The sequence below is a fragment of the Mytilinidion resinicola genome (genome assembly GCF_010093595.1).
Source record: "Mytilinidion resinicola strain CBS 304.34 unplaced genomic scaffold BDZ99scaffold_17, whole genome shotgun sequence".
Lineage (NCBI taxonomy): Eukaryota > Fungi > Ascomycota > Dothideomycetes > Mytilinidiales > Mytilinidiaceae > Mytilinidion > Mytilinidion resinicola.
Window position 1 is genome coordinate 643,076 of NW_022985453.1, and position 24,649 is coordinate 667,724.

Consider the following 24,649-nt stretch of genomic DNA (forward strand, 5'->3'; position numbering starts at 1 on the left):
AAAGGCTCGATTCTCTTTCTCTCCACCACGCCCATCCTCCATTCCTCTTCCTCCACCACCACAAGGGGTATCTAGCCATAATGAGCGACGAAGTTTACGAGGGTGCCATTGGCATCGATCTTGGTATGCGCCCAGAGTCGCCGACGCTCGCCGCACCCAATTTTTACCTCTACTGACGCTTTCACCACCAGGCACGACCTATTCGTGCGTTGCCAACTATGAGGGCACCAACGTCGAGATCAGTACGCTATAACCCGCGTCCGCTTTGTTTGGAACGCCTGATCTGATTTACTCGGCGCACAGTTGCCAATGAGCAGGGCAGCTTCACCACGCCTTCTTTCGTCTCTTTCACGAGCGAGGAGCGTCTTATTGGAGAGGCGGCCAAGAACCAGGCTGCTATGAACCCGGAGAACACTGTCTTCGATGTCAAGTAAGATTTTCGCTGGCCTGGCGAAGAGGACATACGGCTGACCACAAGCAGGCGTTTGATCGGGCGACGATTCGACGATGAGACAGTCAAGAAGGATATCGAGTCCTGGCCATTCCGGGTCGTCGACCAAAACGGCAGCCCCATGGTCGAGGTTGAGTACTTGGGCGAGACCAAGACCTTCTCGCCCCAGGAAATCTCTGCCATGGTCCTCGTCAAGGTATGCATTCACTAATTCCTGTTTCGAGGCCGCGCTTACACCCTATAGATGAAAGAAGTTGCAGAGGTCAAGCTCGGCAAGAAGGTCGAGAAGGCTGTCATTACCGTGCCCGCTTACTTCAACGACAACCAGCGACAAGCCACCAAGGACGCCGGTGCCATCGCTGGACTCAACGTTCTCCGTATCATCAACGAGCCTACCGCCGCCGCTATCGCCTACGGTCTTGGATCCGGAAAGTCTGAGAAGGAGCGAAATGTTCTCATCTACGATCTTGGAGGAGGAACTTTCGATGTATCCCTTTTACATATCCAGGGTGGTGTGTTCACTGTCAAGGCGACTGCTGGTGACACTCATTTGGGTGGCCAGGATTTCGACACCAACCTCCTTGAGCACTTCAAGAAGGAGTTCAACAGGAAGACCAAGAAGGATCTGTCGGGAGATGCGCGAGCTCTCCGTCGTCTACGGACGGCTTGCGAGCGTGCCAAGCGTACTCTCTCCAACGGTACCCAGACCACGGTCGAGATCGACTCCCTCTTTGACGGAGAAGACTTCCAGTCCAACATCACCCGTGCCCGTTTCGAAGACTTGAACGCAAAGGCCTTCAACGGCACCATCCAGCCCGTCGAGCAGGTGTTGAAGGATGCCAACCTCGACAAGACCAAGGTTGACGAGATTGTGCTTGTTGGTGGCTCCACCCGTATTCCCCGGATACAAAAGTTGCTCAGCGACTTCTTCAACGGCAAGAAGCTCGAGAAGAGCATCAACCCTGACGAGGCTGTTGCGTACGGTGCAGCTGTCCAGGCCGGTATCCTGTCCGGCAAGGCTACATCTGCTGACACCGCCGATCTCCTCCTCCTCGATGTTGTTCCTCTTTCCCTGGGTGTTGCCATGGAGGGTAACATCTTCGCTCCCGTCGTTCCCCGTGGGCAAACAGTCCCAACGATCAAAAAAGTTTGGAACCTTTCTTCTTTCCCTTCTCATCCTATCTCATTTCTTCTTCTTTTGATTCCCGAATGCTAATACTTTCCAGCGAACCTTTACCACAGTAGCGGATAATCAACAGTAGCTCTCCCTTATTCTTCCCCTTCTTGTCTTTCGACTTCACCTTACTGACGCTTCAATAGGACCGTCCAGTTCCCCGTCTTCCAGGGCGAGCGTGTTAATTGTGAGGACAATACCTCGCTCGGGGAGTTCACTCTTGCTCCTATCCCTCCCATGAAGGCTGGTGACGCCGTCCTCGAGGTCGTCTTCGAGGTCGATGTCAACGGTATCCTCAAGGTCACTGCCACTGAGAAGACCTCCGGCCGCAGCGCCAACATCACCATCTCCAACTCTGTTGGAAAGCTGTCATCCACTGAAATCGAGACTATGATTGAAGGTAAGATCCAAGCACTAATGTCTGCACCCAACACATCCGCTAACCTGTTTCTTCAGATGCTTCCAAGTTCAAGGCTTCCGACGAGGCTTTCAGCAAGAAGTTCGAGTCGCGACAACAGCTCGAGTCCTACATCTCCCGCGTTGAGGAGATGGTCTCGGATCCCACCACCTCCATCAAGCTCAAGCGCGGCCAGAAGGAGAAGATTGAGAGCGCTCTCAGCGATGCGATGGCCCAGCTCGAGATCGAGGATGCGGGCGCGGACGACCTCAAGAAGAAGGAGTTGGCGCTCAAGAGGGTGGTCACCAAAGCTTTCTCTACCCGTTAGACAACAGACCATACAACAGAGATGAGGGTAGGGGTTGAGTTGAGAGAACGCGGGATAGGTGGGTGCGGGTGTGGTGCAGGGTGGGTGGTAATTACGATCAGCCAAAGGGTTTTTTTGGAATCGATTAGCAACGTGATTAGCTTTGAAAAGAACAGGGGAAGAGAGCCCGATTTTTCCTTTTCTCCTTTTCACGGTGTTTTCACTCATGCTCAGATGTCTTTTTTCCAAATTAGAGTGGCTGGTTCTGGGGCTTTTGAAACCGGGTTTTCTGCGGTTTTTCCGGCTTCTGGGAGTGGGGAAAATTGTGGCCCAGTAGGACAGTTGATATGGCCCTGGCGATATGCTGACAAAAGTATGTACTTATCATGCCCGTTTCCCCCAAATGATTTCTTTCACGGTGCTTCGTCATGAGTCTGTGCGCTTTCTTGCCGCCGTTAGGAGTGCTTCATGAGGCTTTCGAGGATCTGGACGGGATGCGGATGAAGCGTTCTGGACAACCGGTAAACTTGGTGGTCCACCTCAGACGGCCGCAGCCCGGGAAAGCACATATACAGCGATATGCTGACAAAAAGTATGTACCTCTCATGCCCCTCCCCCAGATGTCTGTCTTGGTTTGTGATTGATGTGCTGCACTACGATGCTTCTTCATGGGTCTGTACATTTTCTTGCCGCCGTCATTAGTGCTTCAACCCAACTTCAAGTCTCTGAACCATCTCCAAATTCGTCGCTCTGAACAACCTTTCAACTTTGTGAGCCACTCAGACGGCCGCGGCCCGCGATAACACGAGTCTAAAGATCTCTGCGAATATCTTACCGCACGCTAGGTAGGGATGGAAGGCGGCACAACCAGTGCCTTGCCATAGGTATCCGTACACTTTCCTACCACTGTCTGTGGGGCTTCAACCTACTAATAGAAACCGGGGGCGGCGGACACACTTCCAATCTGCGTGCACTCTGTTGACGCTGTTTGGGGTGGCCTCGCGAGATTACCGGGTTTCTAAAATGCTAATTTTCTCGCTTTTTTAGAAGGCTAGAAATAGTATAGGGCTTGTCACGCGGTAGTAGATGACTGTACGGGTTTGTATGGTAAGGTGTTGCGCTTTTAATGGGGCATTGAAGGCTTTTGTTTGGTGTGGGAAGTGATGAATGCACGTGAGGAGATGGTTTATCACATGCTGGCTAGGTTTCGGGGGTATATGTAGGACGAGCCTACTCATCACCCCCCTTTTTGCTGCATATCACCCCCCCTAGATTTAGCCTAGCTCCGGCCCGTATTCATATTGTTCCACTAATTATATTCACTCGCTTGTTGGATGCGTAAAACGGCAAGGCTATACAAAACGGTAAGGCTATACAAATCGGAAAGGATGTATACACAAACTGGAGTGGTGGAGGACCAGGATCACGTGGAGGAACGTCGCATCTCCGGCGAGCTTGTAAGACTACTGCTTGCGCACAACAAGATCAGAGTGTTGTAGGTGGGCAGGAACCAACACAATCGATGCAGATTGCGACACCGGCCAGCTAAAATTACTATGGCAGGTGTTTTTACAGGCACGCCGGCGGTCGAGCGGACCATTGTCGTATTCAACAATCCTGTACAGTTCACAAATACAGCACCGGACCTCTCCGCCGGACAAGCAGGCACTCTAACAGCAACCCAGGGCTCTATTTCCTTAGTCCCCGACAGTCAAACAGCCTTTGAGGATGGCCCTCTGTCTACTCCTGAGGAAGAAGCTGTTCGTGGTGAAGGAGATTTTCAGGTGTAAGACCTCGGTACAATGCTGTATACGGCGTTCCTTTCAATTAGCAATTGAGAGATGGCCATCTGGGCGCTTTCCGCTTCTAGACTAGCTAGAGTAGACAGAGTGAATAGACTAATAGACTGTTGTTGTATATATATACATCCTTTCCAATTTGTGTATACATCCTTTCCGATTTGTATAGCCTTACCGTTTTGTATAGCCTTGCCGTTTTACGCATCCAACAAGCGAGTGAATATAATTAGTGGAACAATATGAATACGGGCCGGAGCTAGGCTAAATCTAGGGGGGGTGATATGCAGCAAAAAGGGGGGTGATGAGTAGGCTCGTCCTATATGTATTCTCAGAAGGTTTTCGCTGGAGGACAAGGAAGCGGGTTCTGGTTCACCAAAAGAAGGGAGGATGGGAACCATGGGACTTTGGTGATCAACTCTTGCTCAGTAAGGTTGGATGTGAAGGAATGGGGTGCACTGGTACAAAATGAACCGTCAGCGATTCAATGGAGGCGAGGACTGGTGTCGTTGAGACTTGCACAGTGGGAACCTGGCATGATAATGGTGGGCTTTGAGTTTCGTTGGTGCTACGGCATGTTTCTAGTCGGTTATATTATATCCATTATCAAATTTCAAGGGAGATCTGAGGTAATTCTGTATGATCATGTTTACAACCATCACTCTCCGATACCCCTCCGCCATCTCCACACACCCCGAGAAGTCCTCCGCCATGAAATTTCGAGTGTAGTAATTGATCCGTCCCCTCCACTCCTCCATGGGTCATTATCATCAAATCTTTTGATCCAACACAAGTCCACACAACAGAGCCGTGAAACGGCTCTGTTGGAGTTTTTGCAACGCACATCGTTTCCGGCGTTATGCTGGTTTGAACCCCCTCTTGCCTTTCCCCTCCCATGAAGGAAGAATGGCTGAACGGCCGCGAACATTTTTTATACCCTCTGACCGGAGGAACTGACGCCGAGGCCGGTTCACATGCATGCATGGGAACAAGTCACAGGACATGAGCTTGGGTATTGTTTGATATGTTTGAAATTTGCTATCTATGCTATCTCAAGCAGAAAACCTCGTCTTACATCCCGCGTCATAAGCTTTCAACTCGTCTATCTGCAATACCACCGATGTTTTCATCTCTTCTTTCATCTTCTCCTCAAGCAGATCGAATTCGTCCCAAGGTCTATGAAGCCCAGCCCAATACCGGTGATCGATTCGAAACTCTTCTTAATCACGTAGTCAAAGCAGAACCGCACCGTGTCCGAGCAGTCACGCATGCATCCGGAGAAGCAGGCCACTTTGGGGATTTTCTAGATGTGTCAAGAGGAGCCACCACGGTGGATGAACTGTTCTGGCATGGTGTTCGAGAACTCGAAGTCCAGTGCAGCTGCAATACGCAGCGTTTCCAGGTCTGCGAGTATATTTGTGGGTGGCAAGTCGTTGCAGTAGGACTTGAAAGGCTCGATGTCAGCAAAGCAGTGGCGGTTATTGATTCATTTGAATCGATGGCGAGCGAAGAGTCGCTTTTTAGCGTCTTCCCGGTCGCTGTCGAGGTTTCGTCGGCGAGGTGAGTGGAGATAGGCCGTTGTGGAGGGGGCGATGGGGAAGTCGTTTGTAGGGTACTTCGAGACGACGGTTGCCAGTTCATTCATGTTGTAGGTTAGGAGTCTTTCGGTGGCAGTCCACTCGATGGGAAACGGATCCGTGGATATGGCTCCAATGGTGGTGATGTCTAGTCGGGAGAGCTGCAGCATGTAGTACCAAAGTTGCTCGAAGGCGTAGGTAGCTGTCGAGTTCTCTAGCTGGGTTATCTTGTCGTTAGCTTGTGACGAAAGCAATAATTCCCTGTTATGTCTCGATGGTCTTGGATAACCAGGCTTTGAATTTGTCGTCTCCGCCGGTTTCGGCCAACTCGTCGAAGATAGTCATCTTCTCGGCAAGCCAAATTCGGGTTGATGGGGCGATTGGACATTAAAGGTAGTTGTGTAGCCAGAGAATATAAATCAGAGATATGTAAAGGGTGCTCTGTACGTGCAAAAAAAGGTGCTCAAAATGTAACGTAGTGTACTGCAAGGTCGGCGTGGGCGCCAACTGAGGACGAGTAGAATAGCACCCCGTTCCTTGTACGAGAAGTCGGAAAATTATGCTGTAACCATTTGACTCGGTATTTGTCGAAGATCTGCGTTGCATATCGGGAAAGGATGGAGTATGTCGATGCTAAGTGAGCGAAAGATCCATCCCGAGGCCAGGGGAATGGAGGGACGCCCGCGGGAGTGTATGTACATCCGATGCGATGACGACCGCCGCACTCAATTTGGAGTTCAGATGAGCTTCTGATATCCTCGCAAATTTGTGTCCTTCTTTCTATGCGCTTTTTGGTTGCTCCCAAACGGCTGTAGTGTCGATCCCAAACTCTTCTTGACTCGCTTCAAGGCTCGTCGCAGAGATGCACACGTGGAGTCCTGGCCGGAGTCGTGTTCAGACACCAACGGTGTAGAAACACTCGTAGCGTCTTGGATTACCGGTTCAGCTGTTTCCATCTCCTCGCGGAATTGGCTCTGATTCTTGGGGTTCTGGGAGACGCCTAGAAGTACGGGCTCATCGGGTAGTGGTTGCTGGGAGTAGTGGCCTTGCGAGTATGCTGGGATGAAGCGCTCTTGATGCACAGACTGGATATTGCGTGCGTATGAGAGGAGATCGGCGTTGGACTTAGTAGCTGCCTCTTGATAGGAGACGCTGTGGTCATATGTCGATGGGTTCGAGATTTCCGAAACGGTGCGCAAAAGACGAAGGGTGACCTCATCTACCATCTTTTGTCGAGTCTTTGAAAGTTTGGGAAACAGTTTAGGGTACTCTGAGACACTCTGGTGTGTGTGTTTGTCGGTTGTCAGAAAGGGGTTGTGGTTGAAGCGGTGTTCTGGTGTCAGCGGTTCTGTCAGGCCTTGGGGGGGGGGGCTTGGCGCTGACTGGTGGTGAGCGTATAAGTAGCTGGCAGTTGGGAATCAAGATCGGTTCTCAATTCACACTCTTTTGTGGCGCCGTTGGTAAAGCCAGCTGCCCGGCTTTACAGGTTCTTTGTGTATGTCTGAAGCAAGAGAAAAAGGAGCAAGACGCAAGGTGGAAGATATGAGTGTGCGCTTAGATAATCGGTTCGTTCCATGGTTAGACTTCTATATGCGTAGACCTATCCAAGTTGTTCTTTTTCTAATCGGTAGATGTGATCCATGGATTCAGCTTTCCGTGGACCATGGAACCGAGAGCTCCACGATTCTCCATCTCCATAAATGTCCGCAAAGAGAAGACTGTAAAGCAAACATATAACATAGTCGAAGACACAAGGCAAAAAGCAGTCGTTGTAATAGAGGTGAGGAGACGAAGACTGAAGCCACGAAAGAACGACATGCAGTGGCCATGAGAAGTGAGCAAAGAAGTTAGACACGACTTATTTTCGATGCTCTCTTAGCAGGGCACAAGGACCTGAGGACGTCGCCTGGATATGTATCATATGTTTTGTCTTTCAATCTTTAGAGAAGGAGAATGTCGAACGTCAGGACGTTCACTTGAGCCGAAGGGACTCACGAGCCGGTGGCGCCAGGCAAGAAGCAGGATAGCGTTATTCGGGTATAGTTGATCAACAGCATGATCTCCTCTTACTCATCATCAAACAAACCTCAAAGTCCTCATTAAAAATCCACTCTCAAACGGTGGACACATCTTATCCATAAGTGTGCTCGATGTTGTTTCGAATAGCGAGATGGATTCCAATGCGGTAGAACTGCAAAACTCCTACGAAATCTCTACTACGTTCGAATTACCTTGCACAATTTGCCGACGAAGGAAAGTGCGATGCTCGAAAACCCTTCCATGCAACAACTGCGAGAGAGCCGGAGCGCCGTGTAGCTACGATGATGCAAAGCGGACTTCCCGTCGACCACCAAGACATGCAGAACTGAGCACACGTCTGGCAAGAGTGGAGTCTTTGGTAAGAAGTACTAGCCAGCACACTAAGCAAAGTAATTCCACTACAGCTAGTGAACGTGGGTCCATGGATGCGGCCCTCGAGTCTGATCCGACTATGGAAAGCTTAGTGAAGCGTCTAGAGCACAAGCACCGATCGCAGCTCACAACTCCCGATCCAAACTCAAAGCGTGGAAAGCTAGCCTATGTCGAAGGGAGCTCACGGAGCATCCAAACAAGATTCTGGGCTGGATTGTATGAAGAGGTGCGTTTCCCTCTTCATTTTTCTAGCAGGTTCCGAGTATCAGAGGACTAAATCCCGCTGTCTACAAGATCCTAAATCTCAAGTACCTCTTGGAAGAAGAGCAGCCTTCGGCACTCAATTTCTTGTTTCCCGAGACCATCCCAACTTCATTATATGAACAGACTCCTATATCCCAAGTCCACAGCGATCTCTTAGTGCGCTCTTTCATACAAAACGTGGACCCTTTTCTTCGGATCTTACACAAACCGAGACTATTACTCGAGCTCAACTATGTCAGGCGGGGCATATTACGTGATGGGGACGATTTCGAGTGTCAGCTCCATGTCATTTATGCACTGGGAACGATACCGATGACGGACGATGAATGTATATTTCAGTTTGGAGTAGAGAAGTCCATTTTGATGAGCAACCTGAAGGCCGCAGCGGAGAGGGCACTATCCCGGTTGAATATCACATCAAGTCACAAGATCAGAAGTCTTCAAACCCTGTTGTTATACATCGTAAGCTCCTCGCTCCTTCAAATTGCCGATGAAATGGTCGGGTGCGGTAAAGATATGAGGACTAGTGATAACGTGGAGATGTCTAGACCCTCCTCTTCTGGACCGGGAACATCACCCAAGCTAGTGGTCTCCTTGGGCTCGCCGTTCGTTTTGCCCAACGGGTAGGCATCCACAAAGACGGAGAGCGCTTCAAACTTTCGCCCTGGAGAGTAGAGATGCGACGTCGCATGTGGCACCACATCCTCCTGATAGACACTTGGTGTATGGAACACGAGGGCGCCGAGAGCATGATACTTGCTGAATCTTCAGACAACACTCTTCCTCAAAATTCGAATGACGCAAGCTGGGATGCTTGCGAGTTTGCGCTGGAAGGACCTACCCCCTCAACACAATTTACGGATATGACCGGGGTTCTAGTCCAGTTCGAGCTTGCTTTAGTGTCCAGGACTATCCTGGAAGGGTCGCTTGCCAGTGGTGAAATCGAGGCTTCTTTTCAATTTCAAAAAGAGCTGGTATCGCAAGCAAGGGAGAGGCTCGATGCGGTGTACTTACGTGATCTAGATGTGAGGCAACCGTCGCAGAAAATCATCAAAGACTTGACTACCCTCGCATATGAACGGCTTTTCTTTGCCATTCACCAGCCCCTCTTCAAGCATGGACAAGGCGGGGAGTTGGGAACTCCAGAACTCCGATCTGAGTAAGTCATCCTCCCTTGGTACGCTCTACCCTACTCACTACTTCTTCCGCCAGGCTATTCGATCGAGCAATTGCGTACTGCGAGACTGTGCAACGTCTCCAAGACGAATATGCTCCTCACCATCTCGACTGGATCTTTGTCCGGGCGTTCTTTTGGGATTCGGTCGCGATAATGCTCACGACTTTGACGAGGGAGCATGCTCATGGCTCTACGGCTCAAGGACAACGAGCTTATAGGAGGATCGAACGCCTCTTCCAATATCGACAGTCCATTGATTACTTGGCCGGGAATGGCAATCTTTGGAAGCCTTTATTGCAGCTTTGGGAAGGGCTGCAAGCCCTCGAGAATGATGGCTCGGAGAGACACGACGTAGATGTCCTGGGGGATCTCAACGGATGGCCTGTGGATAGCGTCAATCTGGACTTTGATATCGATTCCGCATTTCCGTTCGATGTGCCTATGGGATCTGGTGGGGCAGATTTAGCAATGCATAGCCTTGAATAGATTAGATTTTAGTACTACTGTCCATGTTGAACCACTCATTTATGTATATATAATTTGACATAGAGCCTTGTCATAGGTCTGCGTAGACCTTACTGACGTTGCTTGTGAGGTTTAACGTGTAGAATACTTAGAGATCAGAGCGAGATGGAAGTTCCTTAAAAGCCCCCCAGCAACAGCGATAAGAGCACTTACGCAAATCTACGGTTAGGCACTGTACCATAATCATCCTATCTCTTTTTAAGGGACGTTCTCGTTCGCCGAGCGAACAATAGCGTCGCCGTGCATTTCGCTGCCAAGCATTTCGGCGAACAACTTCAGCGAGCGAGCGAGCGAAGGACCCACGGGGTATGTCAAGCAACCCACGAATAAGATGCATATGAGGGGCTTGGTAATTCACGAGAGTGAGTCAGTCTTATTAATCCCAAGGGAAGCGAATAGTAATAGAATAAGTTGTAAAATATTAGAATCCATAGAGGAGTAAGTACATAAACCCCTCCGACCAGCCAGCAATCAAAAATACGCTCATCATCAAGAAGTATTTAGCATAAGATCCCCCTCAACTTGGCTTCTTATCACCCTACCACCTATCGTCTGTGCCTCACTACTTCTCAACGCAAAAATGAGCCCAAGAATCTTCATCACGGGAGTGACCGGTAAGATTATAATCCGCTATGCAAATTCAACTCTAACCACCACAATTATTTAGGGTACATCGGAGGACATCTTCTTCGCCCTCTTCTAGAGGCTCACCCCGAGTATGAGATTGCTGCCCTGGTCCGGAATGAAGCACAAGCCCAAGCTGTAAAGGCGGCTTACCCAGCGGTTCAAACCGTCTTGGGCGATCTGGACAACGACCAAGTCCTTCAATTGGAGGCGAGTAAAGCAGATGTGGTTCTGAGTATGTGTATGATCAAATTTGAAATGTAGTTGTATTGACATGTAGACAGACCTTGCCTCTGCGGACCATATCGCAGGTGCCGTCTCCCTTATCAAAGGGATTGCGGGAAGCCAAAAGAACGCCAAGTTCGTCCATATCTCGGGAACCGGAATCCTGGGAGATACGTCTACCGGCGCGGGAAACAAGTCCGAGAAGGTGTACAATGATCTGTCTTCCACGGACATCGGAGAGATCCTTTCGTTCGACCTCACGCACATCCACCGCGATGTGGAAGAGGCGGTCATTTCTGCTGCTAAAGAGCATGGCGTTACCGCTGCGATCATCAGCCCTCCAATGATCTACGGTGTTGGTGCCGGGCCGGTCAAGAAGCGAAGCATCCAGGTTCCGGTCCTGATCGAGAATGTATGTGGTTGTCCCATGAGTTGTAAGAGCCGAGCTAATTTTGCCAAGGTCTTGAAAAGAGGAAAGGGTTTCCAGGTCTTGGAAGGAAACAACATCTGGAATAGTAGGTCTTGCGAAGCTGCTCCGTTATATATTTGCTTCGAATCTTGACTAACTGGTTGAAGGTGTTCATATTGACGATTTGGCGAGCGCGATTATTCTCCTCACCGAAGAGGCACTTAAAGGGCTAGAGAGCAAGGCTGCTTGGCTCCCGGGAGGATATTACTTCACTGAGAATAATGAATTTGTGAGTCTAGTGCCTGATAAACGTGTGCCCAACTCCACTTGGCAGTAGCTAACCACTATGAACAGCGCTGGGGAGACATCAGCGAAGCTGTGGCTAAGATCGCTTACGGCAAAGGTCTGATCAATTCCGCTGAGGTCGACAAGATGTCTCCTGACAAGGTGACTGAAATGCATCCTTGGGGTACTATCCTTTGGGGCACAAACTCTCGCGGCTCTGCTGAACGCTTGCGGGCTCTGGGATGGAAGACATCTGGCAAAAGTATCGCCGACAGCTTACCGGCTATGGTTGACTTTGAGGCGGCCGCTAATGAAGGGCAAAGGCAGAAATTGACGTTTGCCGATAAGTAGAGGATCATATTTAGATATATGGGTGTATTGATGGAGAAGGCGGTATTGAAAGAAGGGCGATAGTTGTAACGAGCGAAACTACTCATGGATTTTTCTATAAGACGTTAACAGCCCAAGCCACTAAAAGAGCTTATTGCAAAAACATTGGCAATTCATAAACGCCAGCGCCAAAGCGCCAGCTCGCTGACATCTCTGGTGCCAGCTATCGTATATGTACGGGTCAGAACACCTTCACCGCCCCCATCGCTGCTAGGTAGGGCTGAGTGCGCGCGTCCTCGCTTTTGTCATCTTTTTTGATCCACGCGGCTGCTGGCACAAGACTCCAGACGACTTCCGATTACGGTACTGGATCCACCCACTGCCTCGGGCACACTCGAAGTGGCTGCCTTGTTACGACTAGGAAGAGCCAACTAGCCCCCACTACCCACTAGCGAGGACGACCTGTTCGATCTTGGCGTGCGCCGGGCGTCGAGGATGTCATGGGAGGACAAAGTCTGCGGGCGCGTGCCGTGAGGAAAGAGGGGGAAAGAGGGAGTAAGACCAAGGTAGCGCGGAGAACTGTCGTGGAGAACTATCGTGGAGAACTTACGTGTCTTCTGTACGTTGAGCTATACATATGGAATTTAGCTTTCGACCTCGCTTTTTGCTGTAGGTGTTTCGGATGTTAGGCATGGAGTCTGCGTGATAGAAATGGCTGCTGAAGTTGGAAGGAGACGGAGACATCACGAAGATTTCCAAGAAATCGCGGTGTCGTGATGATTGGAGTGCTCAATTGATGTTTCTGAGGCTGAAAATTTTCGATAGGTTTGAGTTTGGTCACGTGCCTCGGCGATCGGAGCCATTTCTCCGAGACGACGCAATTCGCTCGTGTCTGCCCACACTCTAAGCGAAAATCGACTGAGCAAGACCTCACCGACGCCGCTTCATCCACAAACCCTCAATCAACCGGTACGCACGTAATCCACCCCGCTCCTGCTCGCTGCATCGACACCAAGCTGATCTCTCTCGCAAATTGTAGACATCATGGGTAAAGGAAAGCCAAGAGGTCTCAACGCCGCGCGCAAGCTGCGAAACCACCGCCGCGAGAATCGGTGGTCCGATCTCTCTTTCAAAAAGCGCCTCCTCGGCACTGCCTACAAGTCCTCGCCATTCGGAGGCTCCTCCCACGCCAAGGGAATCGTTCTCGAGAAGGTCGGTGTCGAGGCCAAGCAGCCCAACTCTGCCATCCGGAAGTGCGTGAGGGTGCAGTTGATCAAGAACGGAAAGAAGGTCACCGCTTTCGGTACGTTACAATGGGATATATTAGATGGGAGCAATTTGGAGTTCGTGCAGAGGCTAATGGGATGTTCAGTGCCAAATGACGGTTGCTTGAACTTCGTCGACGAGAACGACGAGGTCCTTCTAGCTGGTTTCGGTCGTAAGGGCAAGGCCAAGGGTGATATTCCTGGGTATGCTATTCCCGGTCACATTGGATTTCGCGATACTAATGAACGTCCAGTGTGCGATTCAAGGTCGTCAAGGTCTCCGGAGTCGGTCTCTCAGCGCTGTGGAAGGAGAAGAAGGAGAAGCCCAGGTCATAGGCGCTTTCTTAGTCCAAGATTGATGGTTCACACGATGGTCGAAGGGAAGCGGTCACAATGAAGGGGGCATTGGCCTCTGAGGTTGAAGGAGATGCTCTGGAGACACTTGGAGGCGTTACATGGATTGATAGTCTGGAAAAGAATGTTTGCTAAGGCGAATCTCATAAATGCTCCAAGACAACTCTTTCAATCAACTGGCTGACTGCTCTGAGATATGCTGTTCCATGTATTAGTGCTCTCGCTATCCGATAGCCTGTTAGTTCTGTGAACTCAACACGCGCCTGGGAAATGATTTCGCATAACAATTGCACATTCACGTAATCAACTATGGACTGCACCTAATTTCGTACAAAGAAGGAATATAACATGATCAGTTATTTTCGTCGAGCTCGTCCCTAAAGCTGTCTAATGATGCGTTTCGCTAGACGGGTTTAGCCAAGAGCAACTTGCGCGCCCTCGGCCTCTTTCTTTCGCGCTTTCGCTCATTAACACCAGCGGCGTGTCTAAGCGCGATTTTGAGTCAACTGCTAACCCATGTGCTAATCTGTGCAACATCACTTCACTATAAGTCACCGTGGTTTGCTTCGCAGGACCTCAATTGAACGCGCTTTCCTAGGATATCGCCCTCCAAGACTCTTCAATTGCTCAACCTCCTCACCTCCACAGTCTGCATGCTCACCGGCCTAGCAGTGGTCCTGATACTAGCTATCTTCCTCCAATTCATCCCCTTCGACGGCTACTTTCAAAGTTACCTCAAAACTTCTCCTAGTACAGCCGTCAACATGAGCACTCCACGCGCTTTCACCCTCAGCAAGGAGATCTTCAACCCGAGCCTGTACAAGCTGGTTCAGTCTACCTGGTTTGGAGGTCTTCCCGAAGGCGCTCGAGCTCCGACTATGGAGGTCGCGAAGGTACGTGGCATTCAATTGAGTGTTCTTTGTGGTCTTCTTTCTAACTGGACTTTAGAAATGGTGGGGAAATGGAGTCCCCCCCGAAGAGAAAGCCGCCTTCGACACAATCTGCCGCTCCAACTTCCTCTCTGCCCTCGAATCCATCGGTCCTGAGAAGTATCCGCTCTCCCAGGTGCCCTCCTCTGCGATTGCCGAACCCTTCCTCCGCGAGATCAGCGAGCAGTCACCACAAGACGAAGGCGCTGAGAGCGCGTCTGAGAGCGCGTCCACGGCCTTGAGTCTCATCTTGATCCTCGACCAGATGCCACGCAACATCTTGCGCACACCGTCAACACTCCCACTGGTCTACAATCACTATGACACCATCGCTACTGCTGTCATGGCGAGCCTCCTTTCGCCCAACAGCACTATGCCGCGTCTCGATAAGCACCCCCTCTACCGTCTCTCGTCAGCCCACCGCTTCTGGTTCTATATGCCTCATATGCACTCAGAGTCTCGTGAGCTCCACAAGCAGCTGGCTGGTGTGCTTGACGAGTTTCGGAGCGAGCTTGTTGAGGCTGGAGCAGAGTGTGAGGCTTCCCTCGGATACTTCGATAGAGCGGCGAATTTTGAGAAGATCCACGCCAAGATAATTGAGAGGTTCGGAAGATATCCCTACAGGAACGAAGTCCTAGGCCGAGAGTCGACTGAGGAGGAGGCGAAGTACCTCGCAGATGGAGGGGAGACTTTCGGTGTGGGCAAAAAGGGTTAGGGTCTTTTGACACTGCGATGACACCGTCGGGATGGGCTCTGATTCCCCTAAAACTGCTAACGGCTAACTCATAGATGTCATGATCCGGGGTCTTGATAAGGAGGATTGATATCCGAACCTTCTTTCCAGTGTTTCATGCGGGCAGGTGACAATTTCAGGAGCGGCCCAAGGTGCCGCAGCCAAGCTATGTCTCCTCTAGCTTCTACCATGATTTGGGCGTTGAAAAAGGGTATCCTAGACGGCTTCTCCATTTATGATATCCAAAAAACCAATTTCCTTTCTTCTACAAATTCAAACTCAACTCAACCTTTGTTATTGAACTCCTCAAAACAGGGTGAAAGCTAACACATTAAACCCGGTATTAGGATAGCAGGCCATGTATGTACGTTTTTGCCGTGCCTTGTAAGCATTATTGGACCTCCAGCAACGAGATGAAACGCGATATACTATGTAAATACATATGGCCTCTGGGCGTACCTCATAGGTAGTGTGCCAAGTAATCATAGTGTTACAAAGGTTTTTGGTCCATGAAAAGGCGCATTCCAAACAATAAGCATTGCCATACGAAGGTCCAGTGTCGTATAGTGTGGAAGTCACCGATAGACTAACCATTAGATGCGTCTTGGAGCTGCACGTTGCTTGTCAAGACGTATCAATGAGGCTGGCACATGACGAAACTGATTGGATGCCATCATGCAGTCTGCAAATGCGCCTGGCGAGGCTGCATCCGAGAACATCGACTCAGCCTCTTTAGCCTTTCTTTTTAATCTGCCTTTTGAGTCTCGTCGCAGTCATCTCCACTGAATTTCCCGTCACATTTTACCTGTCCTTTGGTTATTACTGTTATCATGGCGGCCATCGCTGCGTTCTCTGTCGCAGCAAATGCCATCAGCCTTGCGGACATCGCTTTCAAGCTCGGCAAGGAAACCTTCGAGATTTACGATCGCCACCGCCATGCTGCCCAGAGCGTCCCTCGACTACTGTCCGAGCTCCAGGCACTCATGTCCGTTATATCTCACACGCAGATGTTCCTCCGCGACTTTGAGAAGTCTCCCTTTGCAGTCGACGACAGGCAAATACTGCCAAACTTGCAGACGATACTTACACTCTGCGAGAACGAATTCAGGCAACTACGCAAGATTGCTAGCGAGGTCAAGCTTGCAAATGGAGATTCGTGGCTGGAGCGATTACGGAAAAGCTGGCGATGGGCAGCTGAAGACAAGAGCGTGGAAGATGCAAGTGTGCGTCTGCATAGGCTGGGGACAAACCTCACAGCAGCCCTGTCTGTCACGGGAAGGTATGTTATCTGGCGATATGCTGCAAAGCTAAATACTGACCGATCCGCGGTAGGCAACAAGATATCGCCATTCGCAAGGAGATGCAAGCCACGAGGAACGACATCGCTACCCTCTTCCAGACTTTCACCCAATACACAGTATCGGTGACGACGAAGGCCCCTATTCATCACCAGGCGTCTCGCCAGATCAAGTCTATCCGGCATAGTAAGAAACGGGGTCTAATGATCACGGCGTCAAAAGGAACGACAAGCCACTCGAATGCACGCAATATCACTCGCAAGGTGGTTCCAAGTGCTCCGCCAAACCTTAAAGTTGTCGAGTCCTCTACCTACGATTTGGAGCTTCGGTCATTCCAGTCTTACGCTTCCCAGTTATCGCAAATTGGACTCATCGAAAACCAAGATCAGACGATAGCACTTGAAGCTGAACCTAAAGTGCTGGAACAAGTCGCCTTGCCTTTGATTCTTCTTAGAAAGTCTCTTCGCCTGGCATTTGACGTTCTAGTCTCTTCAGAGGATGTCATCCTGTCTGAGAGTGAATGCGTTTACATCAAGAATGTTTTGGATCAACTTCTCGCCTCGTGTCACAATGCATCCGCGGATTTCCTTTCTCGGAATTCAACGGTGTCGCAAGATTCCAGCCCACCTTTGAGGCCAGTGGTGCGGACAGCATTGAAACCGTCAAATCCTTCAAGGCCCACGTCGTGGTCGCTACAATCCACGCCAATGACGTTAATTCGGCAGAAATACGCGACTACGACTCCCCTCGGTTGCCTTGAAGTAGATGTTGCCGCGCTCAGAAATTCGTTCACGCATCAACTGGAGAACCAAGTTCTTGCTTTCTCGTTCTCCTTTCGGCCAACTCAATTATTAGCCCGAAGTGCGGTTTCGGTCACGTACATGTCGAACCTGATGTTTCGGCTTAGCACGGAGCCGCCAATTAATCGCATTTATCCTCGTCGTGACCCATACCTATGGACAGGGTCACTAAGAATGTCCCTCAATCAAGGCGATACCGCTTCCTATCTAGCAGTAGCCGAACTAATGTCATCCACCATCAATCGTATTGACACACTAGCAGAAAGGAGCTTGGAGACTTACGAGTTACGGAAAGAAGCAAGTAATATTCTTCAACGCATGAACAGGACCTGGCCGATCAGAATAGGCGATATCCAGCTCTGGAGATATGAGACGATTGGTGCAAACAACAAACCACAGATAGCATGGACTCTTGCGCGCTACCTCCAAGAGGCCTCCAATGAAAGGTACTTTTCGGCGCTACATGATACATTGCGCTCCTACATGGTCGATCTTCGACCCTCAACTTTCGACATACTTGATACTCCGAAATTTGACAATTACGGTAAAACACACAAAGTCTTTTCTAACATGGCATATGTGGACACGGAAAATGAAAGTGAGCTCTGGAGGACACTCCCGATGACCAAGCTCGATCTCAATACACAAACCCAGGTCTCACTTGAAAGTAGAAATGTGGTTAAGTCCATTGAAGACTTTGACTGAACATGATAAAGTAGCCTCGGTCTAAGAGATCGCTCCGCAAAGTTGCAGTTTCGTTAGGAAAAACCTTGTAGGATGATACCTGTGCGAAGGGGGTCGCATTACATTGGATTTAGTGATCAAAGAAATTCATGCGTTTTACCATCTCGAACGAACCTTGAGCTTTATGTGCTTGCGCGCCTAACTGCTCTATACAAAGACTGATTGTGTAGCTCCTGATGTTATGCTTTCTGGGTGTACCTCAAAATGCGTCCAAACGTCGTCTCAATGATGACCGCGCGCTCTTGGATATAAAAGTCGAGATCACGTGAAACAGGTAGTACGACACCGCAATGTGCACATGAATACTTTCCTTCCCTGTTCAAAGAACTGAGCTGGAGCTGCGCTGGAGTAAGCGCATCCTCGGTCGGGACTGAGTGACTGAGCAGCTCGTCGGAACCCCAATTTTGGGCCCTGTATTCGACTTAGAGGGCTGAGACTGGGGTCCTCATCCTACCTCCGATTCCGGAAGCCTGCCAGGTTCCAGTCCTAGGGCCCTAATTCCCGAGTAAACTTAACCCTCCGATAGAGAATAGCGCAAAGCTGGTCTGCACTTTATCAGCCATGCAAGGGTACAACTCAGGTTGAAAATTGATGTGAACTCTGTCTTATTTCGGGGGCCCGAAGGCCAAACTATATACTACGTAGGAAGTGACTGTATGCATAGGCAGAAGCACTAATTGGAGGCAGCAGTAGGCAGCATTAGGCAGGGTAGGTCACCGTACCCCAACCCCTCTCTGTAGAAGTTGTAACTGGCTAGGCATGTAGGCAGCTACTATGCCAGCAACTCCAAGTCTGTACGTAGGTGACCGTGAACCGTATGAGTTGTTGATCCTAGGTTGTAGCTGTTACAACCCGAGTGTACAGCCACAGGTGGATACTTCGAACGTCGTCTAAAGCTCCCATCCTTCAGTCTCGAATTTCCTTTATTTATATTATAACACAAGGCCTACAGCTCTCATCAATAGTTAAAACAAACGCGACACTATAACGGAAACAACAACTTTTAGAATCCACCACTTAATAGACACTTTCCATGGCAGCATTCCGCTCCTTGCGCCCTACTGAGTTGATAAGGACTTGGCCGAGAGTCTTAAAACGCGGTTGAGTTGGCTTCTCGCCGGTTTATTCTAGTACAAAGGGGCTGTTTTGCAGGCTATAACACGCACTCACTATACCACAGAACCACCACCACGCTGCTGCAGTAATGCAGCGATGTAGAGACGCAGCAGCGCAGATACACACATAATTAGACATATTGGAACCCAGTAAATTGTTGCTGCTAGCACTGTAGACCTTGTTAATAAGCGGTATACAGGACCCGACGTCGTGGCCTTTGGCCTCAACACAAGCCTAATGAAAGCACCACCACCACCACCCCCTCTCATCATTAACCTTCTTCAGTTTCTCGCTTTCTTCCTTCTTCTCTTTCGCATCTTTCTGTTCCCCATACCGCCTATGAAGTTCAACAGCCAGAATTACTTTGCGTTTATGAAGCTTTTCTTCCAGAACCCTGACAATTTCTAACGTCTTCAAGGGGAACCCAATCGCCGTGCATGCCGAGCATGGAACGGAAACAGTTGTTGCAACCTCGAGACGCCTAACTGCACGACTTGTCCGATAAAATTGCGCATCCAGAATCTCGACCTGGAGGCGTCGGATATCGTGAAGAGAAACACAAGCCTGAACTCCCTCGTCCGCCTTCACGCATACCTCTTGTCTGGTCGGTAGACTCGGCGTCGGTATGAAGATCCTTAGTACGAAGCCGGTCAAAAACATCCATGAGAGCAGATTCAGGATCTCTGCATTCCATGATGTAAGCGTCCAGATGATAGTTCCCCAGTTTTGCGCCGCGACTTCCAGTTGACTGAGAAGTTGACTTTCGGCGGAGGTACTCCCAGCGTCTCCTACGACGTCATTGGCATTTCTGATAGCGGACAGCGTGTCCATTGGTTCTTCCTCCACTTCTGAGAGGCTTGATTAGAATAGGCCTACAGTTTCTCCGAGAATATTCGCACACACCATCTGAGTACCAGGACTTCATTCTGCGAAATTCATCTTCTTGCTCGGCAACTGCTCGCGTATTCCTGGTACAGTCAACGGCTCCTTTTGCCATTTTCTGCAAGTTTGCGGCAACCTTACGAAAATCCGGGTCATCCTCGCCTTTGAACTTGCACACCGTCTTATGATCTCGATTGAGATATATACAAATCCCCTTCGAATCCTTAAGCCCAAGGGTGGCTGAGACAGGATTAACGACCTCTCCTCGTAAGCTTTATTTCATTAATGAAGCTGCCACAGATTTACTCACTACTCCCACGGGGAGGCTCGAAATGTTCTTCTCCAATGTCTCGCAGACATTCAGATATATGTACTGCTCTAAGAGCGGGTTAAAGCGCTCTCTTAGATCACGATGAAAGCTACTAGACCTGTCAACGCTTGCAAGGAACGAGTTTCTCGTTGTAAGGCCACATGAAGCTAGAATGGAGCCTCGATGTGGAGTACCAAAACATGCGATACCGTAGGTGAACGTCAAAATCCCGACGTATATTCCTTCACTCTCATTTGCCTTTGCAAGCGCCTGAAGAATCACTCTCGGTTAGTCATATTTATTTTCACCTTCGGGCATAGGACAAGGAGTCAAGCTGCACGCACCTCTTTGGCAATGATACCACCGAGACTATGCGCAATGAAGATAATCGGGCGCGAGTTAGTCTTCTAGAGAACACTCACCAATCAATACAAGTCTACCACGAAGCTTTCCTTCTTATCATACCTCCCGCTGCAGCCAAAGGGAATTCAAAAGATTCTTAGCCTGCTCCTGTACGTCTGCACATGACGAGTTGAAGAACACGTTCGCATTATACTCGAAAGCCAACATCCGTGCCCTCGGGATGCTGCATGGCAACATGTGTTCGTCCCGGAGCCAGTGCGTGCGGGACTCTTCATCAGTCCAAGTATTGTCCGCGTGAGCGATATTGCTCATGGGGTTCATGCCATGGATAGCGACGATGCTTTGCAGTCTTAGCAGATGCAAAGATCTTTAGTTATGTCGAACTTACTCAATTTCTGGATGCTCATGGCTATACAGCTGCTTCAGCGCCTAGACCAGGTTAGAAGGGCGGGTTGATGAAAAGGGAGACGGACCATGATTTGGATCCTTGACTTGAATCGTAATACAGCTGGAGCAAGATGAAGCACTGATAGAAACTAAATGGCATCGAAGGCTGCATCCAAGTCTTTTCTGCGTATGTTCAGCCTTACCCCGCCGTAGCGGCTGTGCCTCAAGTATAGATCAATTGGGAGGGTCGGCGGTCAGCAGATCCTTGGCAACAAGTCTTCAGCCTTTGCTGGCGTCTGATTCGTTTCATTGTGTTCTAATATGTATGCATAGATGACTCAGGCCATAACACTCCAACATCGACTTTGCAGCGTTGTATGATAGCTAGCATGACGGCGATGAGCTGCAATTGGTGGATGAGGTATCACCACTTTTATTTCTAAAAGTTTGCAAATTTTTGTTAATAATCAAAGCTCTACGGCAAGGTCATCGCCTGACTTCCGCGGCGGCGGCCAGGACGACGGTTGGACACTCTCACCGGAGCTGGATGATTGATCTACTCGACTGCACAATGCCTACCATAGATATCCGTACACTTTCCTGCCACTGTCTGTGTGGTTCCATTGTATGAGACAGCGGATACACTTCTAATCTGCGTGTGCCCTGCTAACGGTGTCTGGTAGCCTCACGAGTGTACTAGTTGTCCGAAATGTTGAACTTCCCTCTCATTCGGTAATACTGAAAAAAGAAAAAACATGAAGCTCGTTAAGCATCGGTAAACGAATGCACCGATTCCGTTGACTGAAGAACCGAATATCTTGACACAGCGCAGAAGAAAAGTCTGCTCATGTGTCGGTGGCGGGTATAGTTGGAATCGAGTACGGCCCTGCTTATGCAATCCGTGTATCCTCCCACCTCACAATGGCCCCCCTCTCTTCAGGATACTCGTACCACGGATACGACCCATGCGGTGGTCCATCGTGCTCATAAAACTTGAAATGGCCCACGCGTTCATTCGTCGCCGGATCCTCTATTTGCCCCAAAAGAATACCGGGCATATCAGGCCACTCGCGGAGTATCAGAGCAACGCATTTGGAATGTCTGCTAGTCAAGAAGAACTCGCCGAGCATGGCGAGTGATGGCTTGTCGCCGATACTATATAATGACATCGGGAGATATTTCTCGTTCACGTCGAAGAGGCGTTCGTGGATTTGAACATGGGTTGGTGGAGAGTTAGAACTAGCTTTCTTGATGATCTCTTCGTGTTCTTCCGCCCAGGGCAGGACTGAGCCTTTGAATTCAAAAGATATTGTCGAGAGAGGAAACGTGTTGCACCAGAGATAGTCGGGATGGTACCCGCCGGCATTGTACTCGACATCGTCGGTCACGTAACTGAAGAAATCACTATCATCTTTATATGAAAGTTCCATCTTGAATACATCCTCATGATCCGGATCCAGTTTCCACTCTGCCCAAGTCCAGCTTGGAAGAACGTGTCGGCGGATGCTAGCTTCGGAATTCCAGTCCAGACCAAAAAGAAGTTTCTCTGTAATGTTGAGTTGGGTCTTCTCCGGGCTCCAATGTCTGAAGGCGGCCTGGGGAAAGATTGGAACCCCTAGTATATTCTCAACCGGGTTTTCCATCATGGCAAATCTCCGGAGTATGCCATTGAAAGCATGGAGAGAGTCGTAATCGTTTGTCAGATTCCGTTGGATGTAATCACGAATTCGAACTATGAGATCCCTTGGTAGTTGGCCAACTCGGCACTTTGGAAAAACCGTTGAAATCCAGCATTTCTTACTTAGCTCTTGCAGATCATCATCGGGCATTGCAGCCAGTGGTATGTCCAAAGCTTCGAAGCAGTGCATGGTGTTGCATTGAAAGCTCATTCCCTCGTCTGTAAAAACAGGCTTCCTCGTTGAACACAACTTCTTGGTAAGTCCACCCTTGGGTGTTCCAATGCGAGCACTTTATGTCATTCACAATGTCAAATGAGACTAGAGCAATGATTCTCGGGCCAACCGCTACGCAAGGGTGAGTATATTCTCGTAGCCTACAACCTGCGCCTGGTAGGCCGTGATCGGGATTCTCGCCTTCGGCGTCGACGAGGGTAAGTACTGACTTCTCGTAGACAAGGCTTACGTCATGCATAAGCTTATGCTTCTGGGGTTCGGTTCGTGGAACGCAGTACCTGTCTATCCACAAGTATCGATAGACTCAGGTTGCAGCACTACAACCTAGGATCAACAACTCATATGCCAGAAAGCTACTCTCCGAACATCAGCTGTAGAGAACCCAGCTGAAATCTCAGCTGTAGAGAACCGAGCTGAAGCCTCAGCTGTGCAGGGCTCATCTGAACTTACTAGCGCGCCACCCTGGGGGTGGCCCCCTTCCTTCCCCTAGTATATATACAACTAGCTAGACGTCTATAGAAATCAGAGTTCACATCAATTTCAACCTGAGTGATAGCCAAGGGCGTTGACTACTTTAATGGCGTCCTCGATAGTTGCCGGCAGCTTATTTGACAAGAATACCATGTAGATTTCGGCTCCAGTTGCGTTGCTATTATCCCGGACGTAGCTGAGAGTGAGACACCCCTGAGACGGATCGTGCGGAACGACTTGACGAGTGACGCAATCAACCACGAGAAGACCTAGAACTTGAGAGTCCTTGCTGGGTTTACAATGCCTTCGGTGATGTTTTTCGCAGGACTCTAGCCAGTTCTTCACAATACTCCAATCGACAGCTTCCATAATGGGCCGTCCAGACACAACATCCGGGCCTCCCGTCGGTATTATAAAGGAGTTAGTATTCCAGTTAGAAATATAGCGGGAATATATCTTTTCTTGCTCAATTGAGAGAATAGTAGTGTCTTTCGAGATACTAGACAGAAATGTCTGTGGCACTGGCTGTGCCACCAAATGCCATGTTTTATGATTAGGGTAATGACTCAGTGACTGCATTTGGCGCATCACTTTACATAAGCCGCAGTCTAATGATCGATATGTGGAGTGTAGTGCACGGACTCGGGTGCCATACCCATCTGTGCATCTCTGTTTAATGTCTTTCATGCGAAAGATTCCATCCAGGTCCAGATTTTGACAAGATTGGCACAAGTTGCTGTAATGATCTGCGCCGTCCTGGACTGGGGATTGGAGCTGCTGGAGGTCCGCCGTGACACCCTGCATAGGTGTCATTCGTCCATGATTTTCAATTTGAACCCTTTTGGTAGTTTCATGACGGTTGACATGATCTTCTGGCGGCCGCTTCTGTCTTGTCCTCGATGAAGTTGTTGGGGTCGACGACCCCTCAGGAGAACCTTGGGAAACCAAATTGTGGCCACTCACGGGCAAATCTGGGGACTGACGCGCCATGTGCGTCTCCATGATGTCGAGACGAAGTCCTCCGGCTTATGGTTGGTTTACCCCCCCACAGCGTGTCTAGCGAGCAAGGGTGTAATCCGTGCAGTGGTATCCGTGTGCCCAAACTTATGGCCCAGTACTGTACGGCTCATA

The 24,649-nt window shown here is 49.7% G+C and overlaps 12 protein-coding genes across 12 annotated transcripts; 6 read left to right on the top strand and 6 right to left on the bottom strand.

Moving 5' to 3' along the window:
• Nucleotides 1-12: 12 nt before the first annotated feature.
• Nucleotides 13-2,584, top strand: BDZ99DRAFT_466273 (heat shock protein-like protein). Its single transcript, XM_033720735.1, has 8 exons — nucleotides 13-123; nucleotides 192-242; nucleotides 304-430; nucleotides 482-647; nucleotides 696-1,598; nucleotides 1,678-1,709; nucleotides 1,772-2,025; nucleotides 2,082-2,584. The coding sequence occupies exons 1-8, from the start codon at nucleotides 81-83 to the stop codon at nucleotides 2,348-2,350; spliced, it is 1,845 nt and encodes a 614-aa protein (XP_033572943.1). The 5' UTR covers nucleotides 13-80; the 3' UTR covers nucleotides 2,351-2,584.
• A 2,577-nt stretch (nucleotides 2,585-5,161) lies between these two features.
• BDZ99DRAFT_466274 (uncharacterized protein) lies at nucleotides 5,162-6,088 on the bottom strand. Its single transcript, XM_033720736.1, has one exon. The coding sequence runs from the start codon at nucleotides 5,870-5,872 to the stop codon at nucleotides 5,612-5,614; it is 261 nt and encodes an 86-aa protein (XP_033572944.1). The 5' UTR covers nucleotides 5,873-6,088; the 3' UTR covers nucleotides 5,162-5,611.
• Nucleotides 6,089-6,439: 351 nt separating this feature from the next.
• Nucleotides 6,440-6,969, bottom strand: BDZ99DRAFT_539298 (uncharacterized protein; the record flags this gene model as incomplete). The annotated part of the gene is made up of 1 exon (XM_033726671.1): nucleotides 6,440-6,969. The coding sequence occupies exon 1, from the start codon at nucleotides 6,926-6,928 to the stop codon at nucleotides 6,440-6,442; it is 489 nt and encodes a 162-aa protein (XP_033572945.1). The 5' UTR covers nucleotides 6,929-6,969.
• Nucleotides 6,970-7,251: 282 nt separating this feature from the next.
• On the bottom strand, nucleotides 7,252-7,644 carry BDZ99DRAFT_466275 (uncharacterized protein). Its single transcript, XM_033720737.1, has one exon. The coding sequence runs from the start codon at nucleotides 7,518-7,520 to the stop codon at nucleotides 7,323-7,325; it is 198 nt and encodes a 65-aa protein (XP_033572946.1). The 5' UTR covers nucleotides 7,521-7,644; the 3' UTR covers nucleotides 7,252-7,322.
• Nucleotides 7,645-7,872: 228 nt separating this feature from the next.
• Nucleotides 7,873-10,041, top strand: BDZ99DRAFT_479992 (uncharacterized protein; the record flags this gene model as incomplete). Its single annotated transcript, XM_033722308.1, has 4 exons — nucleotides 7,873-8,340; nucleotides 8,370-8,840; nucleotides 8,927-9,537; nucleotides 9,591-10,041. The coding sequence occupies 4 exons, from the start codon at nucleotides 7,873-7,875 to the stop codon at nucleotides 10,039-10,041; spliced, it is 2,001 nt and encodes a 666-aa protein (XP_033572947.1).
• Nucleotides 10,042-10,660: 619 nt separating this feature from the next.
• Nucleotides 10,661-11,974, top strand: BDZ99DRAFT_524220 (NAD(P)-binding protein; the record flags this gene model as incomplete). Its single annotated transcript, XM_033725880.1, has 6 exons — nucleotides 10,661-10,694; nucleotides 10,748-10,939; nucleotides 10,989-11,341; nucleotides 11,390-11,444; nucleotides 11,506-11,627; nucleotides 11,693-11,974. 6 exons carry the CDS (start codon nucleotides 10,661-10,663, stop codon nucleotides 11,972-11,974), a joined length of 1,038 nt encoding a protein of 345 aa, XP_033572948.1.
• An 81-nt stretch (nucleotides 11,975-12,055) lies between these two features.
• BDZ99DRAFT_501523 (uncharacterized protein) lies at nucleotides 12,056-13,915 on the top strand. Its single transcript, XM_033723823.1, has 5 exons — nucleotides 12,056-12,622; nucleotides 12,779-12,922; nucleotides 12,993-13,256; nucleotides 13,326-13,422; nucleotides 13,473-13,915. The coding sequence occupies exons 1-5, from the start codon at nucleotides 12,454-12,456 to the stop codon at nucleotides 13,552-13,554; spliced, it is 756 nt and encodes a 251-aa protein (XP_033572949.1). The 5' UTR covers nucleotides 12,056-12,453; the 3' UTR covers nucleotides 13,555-13,915.
• Nucleotides 13,916-14,336: 421 nt separating this feature from the next.
• BDZ99DRAFT_524222 (DUF924-domain-containing protein) lies at nucleotides 14,337-15,216 on the top strand (the record flags this gene model as incomplete). The annotated part of the gene is made up of 2 exons (XM_033725881.1): nucleotides 14,337-14,465; nucleotides 14,521-15,216. The coding sequence occupies 2 exons, from the start codon at nucleotides 14,337-14,339 to the stop codon at nucleotides 15,214-15,216; spliced, it is 825 nt and encodes a 274-aa protein (XP_033572950.1).
• Nucleotides 15,217-17,261: 2,045 nt separating this feature from the next.
• Nucleotides 17,262-18,161, top strand: BDZ99DRAFT_466281 (uncharacterized protein). Its single transcript, XM_033720738.1, has one exon. It carries the CDS (start codon nucleotides 17,507-17,509, stop codon nucleotides 18,035-18,037), a length of 531 nt encoding a protein of 176 aa, XP_033572951.1. The 5' UTR covers nucleotides 17,262-17,506; the 3' UTR covers nucleotides 18,038-18,161.
• Nucleotides 18,162-19,326: 1,165 nt separating this feature from the next.
• On the bottom strand, nucleotides 19,327-21,332 carry BDZ99DRAFT_466283 (uncharacterized protein). The gene is made up of 7 exons (XM_033720739.1): nucleotides 21,221-21,332; nucleotides 21,136-21,176; nucleotides 20,850-21,087; nucleotides 20,729-20,791; nucleotides 20,385-20,654; nucleotides 20,096-20,333; nucleotides 19,327-20,040 (listed from the first exon to the last, which is right to left on the bottom strand). The coding sequence occupies exons 1-7, from the start codon at nucleotides 21,221-21,223 to the stop codon at nucleotides 19,427-19,429; spliced, it is 1,467 nt and encodes a 488-aa protein (XP_033572952.1). The 5' UTR covers nucleotides 21,224-21,332; the 3' UTR covers nucleotides 19,327-19,426.
• A 340-nt stretch (nucleotides 21,333-21,672) lies between these two features.
• BDZ99DRAFT_501526 (uncharacterized protein) lies at nucleotides 21,673-23,002 on the bottom strand (the record flags this gene model as incomplete). Its single annotated transcript, XM_033723824.1, has 1 exon — nucleotides 21,673-23,002. The coding sequence occupies one exon, from the start codon at nucleotides 23,000-23,002 to the stop codon at nucleotides 22,025-22,027; it is 978 nt and encodes a 325-aa protein (XP_033572953.1). The 3' UTR covers nucleotides 21,673-22,024.
• A 585-nt stretch (nucleotides 23,003-23,587) lies between these two features.
• Nucleotides 23,588-23,887, bottom strand: BDZ99DRAFT_524225 (uncharacterized protein; the record flags this gene model as incomplete). Its single annotated transcript, XM_033725882.1, has 1 exon — nucleotides 23,588-23,887. One exon carries the CDS (start codon nucleotides 23,885-23,887, stop codon nucleotides 23,588-23,590), a length of 300 nt encoding a protein of 99 aa, XP_033572954.1.
• Between the last annotated feature and the right edge of the window lie 762 nt (nucleotides 23,888-24,649).

Bases quoted from the DNA above. Each gene is read 5' to 3' on its own strand.
- BDZ99DRAFT_466275 (XM_033720737.1), bottom strand. From the start codon at position 7,520: ATGTCGTTCTTTCGTGGCTTCAGTCTTCGTCTCCTCACCTCTATTACA.
- BDZ99DRAFT_501523 (XM_033723823.1), top strand. From the start codon at position 12,454: ATGGGAGGACAAAGTCTGCGGGCGCGTGCCGTGAGGAAAGAGGGGGAA. The intron at 13,257-13,325 runs GTACGTTACAAT...TGGGATGTTCAG, and splicing joins AAAGAAGGTCACCGCTTTCG to TGCCAAATGACGGTTGCTTG. The intron at 13,423-13,472 runs GTATGCTATTCC...ATGAACGTCCAG, and splicing joins GCCAAGGGTGATATTCCTGG to TGTGCGATTCAAGGTCGTCA.
- BDZ99DRAFT_466274 (XM_033720736.1), bottom strand. From the start codon at position 5,872: ATGCTGCAGCTCTCCCGACTAGACATCACCACCATTGGAGCCATATCC.
- BDZ99DRAFT_466283 (XM_033720739.1), bottom strand. The intron at 21,088-21,135 runs GTAAGTTCGACA...AAGACTGCAAAG, and splicing joins CATGAGCATCCAGAAATTGA to CATCGTCGCTATCCATGGCA. The intron at 20,334-20,384 runs GTGAGTAAATCT...TTACGAGGAGAG, and splicing joins CGAGCCTCCCCGTGGGAGTA to GTCGTTAATCCTGTCTCAGC.
- BDZ99DRAFT_466273 (XM_033720735.1), top strand. From the start codon at position 81: ATGAGCGACGAAGTTTACGAGGGTGCCATTGGCATCGATCTTG. The intron at 124-191 runs GTATGCGCCCAG...TTTCACCACCAG, and splicing joins TGCCATTGGCATCGATCTTG to GCACGACCTATTCGTGCGTT. The intron at 243-303 runs GTACGCTATAAC...CTCGGCGCACAG, and splicing joins GGGCACCAACGTCGAGATCA to TTGCCAATGAGCAGGGCAGC.
- BDZ99DRAFT_466281 (XM_033720738.1), top strand. From the start codon at position 17,507: ATGTCCCTCAATCAAGGCGATACCGCTTCCTATCTAGCAGTAGCCGAA.